At 36.4% G+C, this 9,285-nt stretch overlaps 2 protein-coding genes across 2 annotated transcripts; both read left to right on the forward strand.

Annotated features, from left to right (window-relative positions):
• The first annotated feature begins 224 nt into the window (after positions 1-224).
• Positions 225-4,305, forward strand: LOC116841779 (TBC1 domain family member 15). The gene is made up of 9 exons (XM_032810131.1): positions 225-496; positions 1,071-1,160; positions 1,237-1,738; positions 1,835-2,005; positions 2,129-2,223; positions 2,307-2,505; positions 2,590-2,807; positions 2,886-3,200; positions 3,291-4,305. Exons 1-9 carry the CDS (start codon positions 389-391, stop codon positions 3,594-3,596), a joined length of 2,004 nt encoding a protein of 667 aa, XP_032666022.1. The 5' UTR covers positions 225-388; the 3' UTR covers positions 3,597-4,305.
• Positions 4,306-4,464: 159 nt separating this feature from the next.
• Positions 4,465-6,987, forward strand: LOC116841780 (uncharacterized protein F10E9.5-like). Its single transcript, XM_032810132.1, has 2 exons — positions 4,465-6,108; positions 6,345-6,987. The coding sequence occupies exons 1-2, from the start codon at positions 5,879-5,881 to the stop codon at positions 6,817-6,819; spliced, it is 705 nt and encodes a 234-aa protein (XP_032666023.1). The 5' UTR covers positions 4,465-5,878; the 3' UTR covers positions 6,820-6,987.
• The last annotated feature ends 2,298 nt before the right edge of the window (positions 6,988-9,285 follow it).

The following is a 9,285-nucleotide window of genomic DNA, read 5'->3' on the forward strand; positions in this document are numbered from 1 at the left end:
AGTAGCATTTGAAATTTTCTATTTAATTATTAGATATAAGAATACGGTTATTTCTTTTTTATTTGAAACGTGGAGTATATTTACCAAGTTGATCAAGAATCTTAGAACGTAAATAATTAAAGTTTAGCATCTTTTGTACCTCCTACTTCCTTTCCTTTCTCTCTCCCTCTCCCTCTCTCCCTCTGTCTCTGTCTCTGTTGCTCTCTTTACATGCACCCCGTATACTTGCCACTTTAATTTGGAGCAACGCGTGGCTTGCAGCGAGGCGACACACGCCACGACTAAAGCGCGCAGTTGCGATCTTGTGGTGTGCAAGCGAGACAGGGAATCTCCGTGGTGAGTGCGTAAAAGAAAGAACGTGAGATAGGGACGGAGATAGGAAGTCGCGATGTGGGAGAGTTGTGATGAACTTGACGTAGAACACTTGACTTCAACGGCAGTAGCGGAGATTAATTCATATAAATACGATATGTCTGAACCGGCCGAGCAAGGGAAGGTGAGCATACCCTTTTTCATATGGTTATCGGGCGAGGTCCTGTAGGATGACTGGCCGATGCGATCGAGTATGATCACGCTCACGTTTGTACGAGATGACGTTCCCCAAATGCACCCGCCCACATGTACTCATTGCATGTCAATGAAAATTCAATGCTCAGTAAACATTCGCGACAACGTGGGAATAATGTTTCTATTAATTGTGTAAATGTAGCACCTGCTGCAATTCGATCAAAGTACGTGGTCTCCTGTGTTTTCTTTGACGAATTAGAGGTTAAGTTTCATTCGACTTTTACGACTTGTGACTGAATTTCGGACGACTCGTTTAATTTACGCGATCATAAAGATTGTGAATAGGCGATTTTTGCACGACGTATCAATATAATTTATTTATGACATTTTGCAATCTGTTTATAAACAGTACAATAGCAGGTACCTGATATTGACTGATCTGTCATATTTCATTGTTGCACAAGTTAATACTTGCAGTGTATTGATAATGCCAATGATGCGATTATTACACATGTATTAATAGTTCCTTAATAGATCTAATTATTTAATCATTTTATGAACAGGATCTCTGTATTCATACTGCTGTTGTGCTTCGTGGAGCGAACACCAGAGAAGATGTCCATAGCTCAGGCACACTCAACATTGTGGAATATGTAAGATTTGTGTTATTTTAGCATTGTATTAATGTTGTTTGTGAATATTATAAATTCCTCTATTTTGTTATTATAGAGTTTTGGTAAATGTATAGAATGGAAGCCTGTTGAAGATTCTGTAGTGTCAGAGTATCAAGATCAAGATCCAGAATGGTCATTAGTGGACACACACACTAGAAGGACTCGTACATCCTCAGAGGGTGCAGATTCTTTAGGACGTACAAGAAATGTTAGAATATTATTCTCCGATCTTAAGTCGTTTCGTGTGAATCATAGTGGACAACAACTCATCCTTATGCAGAGGGATGGTACCACCTACGTTGCCTTCTTTCAGCTATCTAATGCTGAAAGTTTTATCAACTCGCTCAAAGGATTCATCAAATTCGTCAAATCACGCATGGACAGGAACTTGTATCTTGTTATGGACCAAGTTGAATCGGTGTTAAATAAATCCTTCGCTGAATTGGATCTATTTCAAGAAAACACCTCTGATTATGTGTGGAAATTTGTAAAAAATTTACATAATCGTCCATATGAGACAACAATGGAGGCATTCAGCAAACTCGCAGATATCTGGTGTAAGTGGATTTATAATTTAGGATTGATGTATCTCAAATCATCATAGCAAGCACCTGTGTATAGGTATAAGATATATAATAGATATAACACCATAGTATACAAGGAACCAGTGAAACGACCTGTTGAGGAAGCAGTCGCCGACTTGTTAAATCGTTCCCTTACGATCGATCCTCAACCACCTATATCTGTATCTGTTGGATCTGGAGACGAGTACGAAGTGATTGGTGTTGGAGCAGATTTACCTCCACGACCACCATGTCCACGTGGTAATGTATCAATTTAGAAATAATAGAGCTCTCTTATAAAATACAGATTAACCAGAAAAGAAGAATCAATAAAAGCCTGTGTGCAAGTTTTCTTGAAAATATGAGATTTATGATTGTTATTAGGTGCACCATTGACATCAGAACAATGGGAAAAGTCCAAAGATTCAGAGGGAAGAATTACTAATCCAGAGGCTGTCAAAGAAATCATCTTTCGTGGGGTATGCATTTAAATATATTTGTGTTAGTATTTTTAGCAATGTAGAACACATTTTTACAATACGTGTTATTATCAATCCACTAGGGTATCTCTCCATCATTACGTTTTGAAGTGTGGAAATACTTATTGAATTATTACCCATGGAATTCAACAAATAAAGAAAGAGCATATCTACAAAATGAAAAGACTGACGAGTACTTTAGGATGAAATTGCAATGGCGTTCATTTACACCGGAACAGGAAAACCGGTTTTCTGATTATAAAGAACGAAAAAGTTTGATAGGTAATAAATAAAGTACTTAAATTGCTATTTTTTAAGTTTATGTTCTGAATCGAATATAAGTTTCTTTTTTATTTCTTGTTTCAGAAAAAGATGTTAACAGGACAGACAGAACACACCCTTATTATGCTGGAGATAATAATCCTCATCTGGAACAACTAACTCATATACTCATGACTTATGTAATGTACAATTTCGATTTAGGTTACGTTCAGGGTATGAGCGACCTTCTTAGTCCTATTTTGTTTCTAATGGATAGTGAGGTCGATGCATTTTGGTGTTTTGTTGGATTTATGGATAAATTGGTAAGTCTAATGTTTCTTTTTGCATAATTACATGACATCAATACTTGAAACTATGTGACTTTTATTATTTTAAAACAGAGCTCTAACTTCGACATAGATCAAGCCGGCATGAAAGCACAATTGTGCCAATTGCACACCTTACTGTGCACCACAGAACCACAATTGGCTTATTATCTAAATAGACATGACTCTGGCAATATGTTCTTTTGCTTCCGATGGTTGTTAGTACTTTTCAAAAGAGAATTTAACTCGATTGATATAATGAAATTATGGGAGATATTGTGGACGGATCTACCTTGCAAAAACTTTCATTTGCTCTTCTGTGCAGCTATTCTTGACACAGAGAAGAATATTTTAATAGAAAACAATTACGGATTTACGGAAATTCTGAAGGTAAATTAAGGCATTTTTTTTAAATTATGTGACAATAAATAACAATTATTTACCGAAATCTAACACAGCATGTAATACTATTGTTCACAGCATATAAACGATTTGTCACTTCACATTGAGCTGCCTTGGACGCTCTCTAAAGCAGAAGGTATTTATTATCAACTTATGGCTGTAGCAGATCAACTCCCTGATAGTGTTCGTGTAATTATTGGACTAAAGCCATTGTATAAAGCATCAACAAATAATAGTATGAACGGTGGCGAGGCGTCTGGTAATAATTCTCAGGCTACAACAGTTACTAATGGGTCAAGGAGAAATAGTTCAACGAGTGGCAGTGTTAAGTTGGGAGAAAATGAAGTATCGTTTGAGCGCGGATTAGATTTGTCGTATATGTGAGGTCAGGACTGGTCTTTTATAGTGATTCACTGACAGAGAAAAGAAGTGATTAAAGTCTGCTCGACTTGAGAATCAAATATCTGTTGCAATGTTTGTCCAAGAAAGTGTTATACTTTGGAAATATTGTTGATGTGACAATAATTTCCACGCGGCTTTCAATGAAATCGAATCAGATGTCAATTTTAAGTGGAGTAACAAATATGTACACATGAAGAAAAAGAAGAAGAAAAAGCACGTTCCTACACACAGGTATACTATATTGGTAAAATTTTTCTTTTTTTACTTAAATAGTAAGTGAAGTACTTTTTTTCCTTCTTTAAATGTTGTAATTGACTGTTGAGCCTGAAATTCTAAAGCGTAAATTATGTAAACGTGACTTTTACCTCGTGTTTGCGAATTTAGTACGCAAAGTAACTAATAGTAGTGTTGAATTTTGAGATATTTATAACTTAAGAAGAGAAAAGGAGAGATTATAGAACATGCGAAAAACGAGGTATATCAGTGTACACAAGAAACTTTGTCACGACATTTAATGCGCGATTCTCAGATGCGAAAAACGGAACAAAGACATAACAAGACCTCTGGACTTCGAGTAAGTGTTATACACGCGTCATTCTCAATTAAGTTAGAGCCTCTTTTTTAGATTTATATAAAGCCTCATGACACGTCACTGTATATTTCTAATAAAGATCACGTATTTAATCTTTCATATACTTTTGCTGACCAGTTTCCTCATTTCTGTTTGGTCGTTCCGCATTTCGCTCTGCTCAAGTCTTTATTTTTTAGTAATATGACTTATCGTCAAGTCAAAAGAGCTTTTATTCCTTATTGGTAAGATAAAAGTACCAATACCTGAACGAGTCTTTAATCCTAAACATTCTTATTGTTTGATCTTTAGATACGAATATTTAAAAACAATATTTAAGAATATTTAAGAATATTTAAGAATATTTAAGAAGGCCAAGCACAGGAGAGCCAGTGCAAGATGTATGTAGACCATAAACTTTCAATGCAGAGTACATGTATATATTCAATAGGTGTATACACCTTCTCTCTGTATGTTAAAAATTTAAATATATTCGTATTTAAAGGCCAAAACAATAATAAATTCAAAGTTAAATACATGTCTAGTATCATTGATACTTTTACTTTAAATATAGGCAAAATTTACTCGCTATTCAATTATTTACTAAAGAATAAAAAACTCATTTGATACGTAAGTTGTATTAATTGTAAATAAAAGGTCTCTTGACTCAATGTTAAGTCGTATTGTATGAAAATAAATAATTCTTATAATTTTGTAAGATACTTTTGGTAATCATTTAATGATGTTTTCTCGAGACAAAAAACGCACGAAACTTATTTTCGGCACTCCCGAAGAATAATTTACACATAAGACATGTTCAACGAAGTAAAGTAGCAAAAAGGAAACATTCAACGAGTCAATACACGTGTTGTAGAAATAGATTCATCGAAATTACGATAATTTATTTATTAGAAATTATGCGATTCAACGTATGCAAAATACTTGAAAAATGGCTGATGCTCAAAATGTTAAAATAAATGATGACATTGAAAACATGCAATCACTTGATCACTTGATTGCCGAACTTGATGTTGAAACTTTGTAAACGGCCGTTCAAAATTCGTGAAACGGATAACGTCACGCCACTGTACGAACCGCGACAATTTCGCGTTGTTTCGCGAAGGTTCGAACGCGATTGTATCGCTCCGTATTCGACGCATCTTTTTGCCGGTCGAAAGTGAATCCCGCGTATAAACGAATATCGGGAGTGCCGAATTAAATACGGGCGATCATTTCGGTGCGATATTTGGCCCGCGTGAGGCCAATTAAACGCGATATCGTTAGATGCTCGGAACCGACTTCTATCGGGTTCTATCGTATCGCGTCGGGAACATGAAGCCGGATATTCCTTTCCACCGAAAAGAAGCAAGTCAATATTCGGCACCTACGTTATACCTGCATATTTTAGTAGATTTATGTCCTTTGCCCGCACTAGAATAATGCATAGAACCGATTCGTTCTTATCAAGGGCAAAGTATCATAATAAAAGACGGTTAGATATATTTTCAACATGGCGTTCAAAAACAGTGATATTTTTAAAAGTGGCAATAAGCATTGATATTACCGACGGTTCGTAACAGACATCATGGCGGACTTTACCAACACTCGCACGAGAGAAACACAAACACTTATGGCGTCTACTCTGTGCTAGATGAACAATTGATCCAAACAAAGCACAAATAGCTTCCTGACAGGTATGGAATTTGTCCCCACAAGACGAAACAGAAAGTGGAAGAAAAAACGACATTGGCGAAAGCGACTACGTGATCAGATTAGAGTCGAAGTTGAGGTTAGGTCCTCGAAACGTCAAAAGAGTGTTCCGGGGCATGCTAGTACATTCTATACTCGAAAAACATCAGAAACAAGTACAATGCAAGCTGACGCGTTTTGGAAGAATTACACGGCGGCTCAAGAATGGCAAACAAAGTAAGTCTCAAGTAAACATTTCTTTTTACGCTTCTTTTTATTATGATCCTTGCCATCAATTTTGCTTCTCTCGTTTTTAATGTTTTTAATGAATCGTTTTTAATGAATCGATTTGTACAAGTAAATATTTATTAACATATTAGAAAGATAATTAAGATTAACGGACATCGAGAAATAGAAACAATTTTCTTGTGCAGTTCATTGTCTAAATACGTTATTATTGTCGTTGCTTACAGACACAATGTAACCTGGTGGAGATCACGCTGCATGGCTCTTGAATATGAAAATGAGATACTACGCAATAAAATAAAATCACTCATTAACCAGTTTTACCATTCTAATGTGACAACTGAAACAAATTATTCCAAAGAAGATATCAAGGAAAATGTACACGATGAAGATGCTGAAGAGCTTGAATTTACTGTAACTGAAGAGATGCTGAGTTTTTTTGAGAAAAGCGAAAGACATAGAAGGGAGATGAAGCAGAAATATAAATCTAGTAAGGCCACGCATGAAGAAGAAAGCACAGAAGATAATCTCATCATTGGTGGTGCCGTGAGTGCTCGTGCAAGGAAAGAAGAGGCGAATGAGTTGTATGGTGAAGCAAGTCCCAAAATCCTGGCAATGGAGACTGCTCTACAGGCTACGTTGGACAATTATAAAGATAAAGTAAAATCTCAATTTTGGCCCAATATTCCACTTAAACCTTAGTACAGCTAATTTAATCTAGTTTTGCCTCGTTGCTAAATTCTCAATGTACTCGAACGTATTTCATAAATATATATACACCGTCTTGTTATAAAAATTATAAAATAATATTTTCCAAGATGGGATAATTAAATCCCTGAATGCATTCTAATGCATCCTAGCTCATCCTTTTGCATCCTATCATTGGTCCAGCATTCCTCCGTTAGTGCAACAGAATGACCGATAGATGACGCCACTTTGATGTTTACGTATCTCTCGTATACATATATGATTGCACAAAAAATACGTTCTCGTGCATATGCATGTAACGAAGATGCAGTAAAATATACAAGCATCATTCCTTTTCAACTTTTCCAATGAAATGACAATTCCTTGTCAATGTTATCCTCGTTACATATCCCCGGGACAAATAGTCAACGAGTCAACCTAGAATGATTTTTGGCAACTATTTCTTGCAATAACTAAACTTGATCAGAAAAAAAACTCCGTAGAAAAATGAACATTTGTACGAACGAAAGTAGAATTACTTTCGCAATTGATGCTTTTCCGATCGCGTGATAACGCTCGATTAAAAAGTTCGCGAAATCGAAAAATCATATCCGATCCACGTAATCGGACTTCCACGTAACTCGTAAAGCTCGGTTGAATCGCCGCGCGTATACACTAAAGAGGCAGAGGCCGAGGTGCGCAAGACCCAATCGCGCCAGAGGCAATATCAAGTTGTTCCTCTTGTCGGGTCGCGCGGCAACGGTGCGGCTATAAATGACACCTATCATATGAAATACACCGGGGGAAGCAATTAATAGCTAATCTAAACGACGAGGCAATTACGTTCACATATTATTATTACTCGGATCGGAAATAATCGATCGGCAGCGTCGTGCCTGAAAAATGATATTGCCTCCGCGATGCGGTAGCACGCGCGTAGCCTGCATTACACACCACACATGCATTACATACACACGTACGGACGTGTATGTGCATACGGACGCGTCGAAAAAGGATAAAACGGACGTGCGACGAAGAAGCGCTCGCGCCAAATTTTACTAACATTGCACAAGCTGCAATATAAAGATAGACGCTTTAGCGCCTGTTCAATTTTATGGATTTTATTGTCTACATACGCAAAGTGCACTGTTTTAATATTTTCTGAATACCGTCGGTGGAAGTGCTGAGGTCGGCGCGCAACGAAGAAAATACATATTTTCTGAATATCTCGCGTACTTATGTAAACCACTTAGCAATCCGGTTACCGCGAAGGCGTTGAGACGTTATTGTGATAAGTAATAACAGCGATCCTGCGGTCGAAGACCTTGATGACGCTGACGCGGTACAGGCTTACGGAAGATCTTCCAAAATCGGAAAATTGTGCGAATCGATTCTTATTCATTAACATCGCGTTCCCGATAAATGCGTCGATTGCCGATTCCACCGTCGTCGATTACGTGCAGAATCACTCGTGCTAAACGTCCGCACCAAACGCGCACTTAATTAAAACTCAATTATCGCGCATTGTCTTCGTGCTTTTGATATACCACCTAGGTGGTGCCGCGCTTGACTCGCGGTGTGTATACCGAGACCAGCGTTAGATATTAATCGATTAAAATGTTCTTTGATTAAAATAATCGGCAAATTAATAATCAATGTGAATCAATCACACATACACGCGCACACACACATCATATATATAATCACACATTTTTCATCGATTGATGAAATTATTAATCCCTGAATAGTATGTCCGGGAAATTTGATAAAATACTAAATTTCTCATGATTTATCTAAATTATTGTATTCTTTTTAATTCATAGCAAATATAAATTAAATATATTTTGTACTTTATGCTTCGAAGAAAAAAGCAATAAAAAGAAAAGAAATCTAGATACAGTTATTAAAAAGAAAAGAGACTTGAGGAGAGAATTGCAGTCATTTTAAATTACCACTGAAGAGGTTAATTAATGTATAATCAATCACATGAAAGTTTGACTAATAATTAATTTCATTAATTAATAAAATTGTATGTGATTTTATATATTGATTCATCTTGATTATTAATTTGCCGATTATTTTAATCAAAGAAAATTTTTATCGATTAATACTCAATGCTGACCAAGACCATGACTACTGCGTGGACAAAGTAATTGATATTATGTACGCAGTTACGCGATCATATATATTTCCTTTGTCGCTGATTAAATATGGTATTGCTAGAATGTCGACTTACGTTTCCTGAGAAAAGGCGCGCCGTGAACATTACACGAAAACAGATCGTGTCGAGGCACGTGCCTGATAAGCGAGTGCGCAATAAGACAACGATATAATCATAATTTTATTGAATGCAATAAGTAAAACAAGAAAAAGGAAGAACCGCGTCAGGTTCAAATTAAGTATTTGCACACAAAAGGCAAGAGTGTCACAGCTAGGCTTAATTCAATATGAAATACGTGTGCTAACATTACGTACGTAACA

The sequence above is a fragment of the Odontomachus brunneus genome, unplaced genomic scaffold (genome assembly GCF_010583005.1).
Source record: "Odontomachus brunneus isolate Ranch 3 - 2012 unplaced genomic scaffold, Obru_v1 Obru_scaffold_018, whole genome shotgun sequence".
NCBI classification, from domain to species: domain Eukaryota; kingdom Metazoa; phylum Arthropoda; class Insecta; order Hymenoptera; family Formicidae; genus Odontomachus; species Odontomachus brunneus.

Bases quoted from the DNA above. Each gene is read 5' to 3' on its own strand.
- LOC116841779 (XM_032810131.1), top strand. From the start codon at position 389: ATGTGGGAGAGTTGTGATGAACTTGACGTAGAACACTTGACTTCAACG. The intron at 2,006-2,128 runs GTAATGTATCAA...GATTGTTATTAG, and splicing joins ACGACCACCATGTCCACGTG to GTGCACCATTGACATCAGAA. The intron at 2,808-2,885 runs GTAAGTCTAATG...ATTTTAAAACAG, and splicing joins TTGGATTTATGGATAAATTG to AGCTCTAACTTCGACATAGA.
- LOC116841780 (XM_032810132.1), top strand. From the start codon at position 5,879: ATGGAATTTGTCCCCACAAGACGAAACAGAAAGTGGAAGAAAAAACGA. The intron at 6,109-6,344 runs GTAAGTCTCAAG...CGTTGCTTACAG, and splicing joins GCTCAAGAATGGCAAACAAA to ACACAATGTAACCTGGTGGA.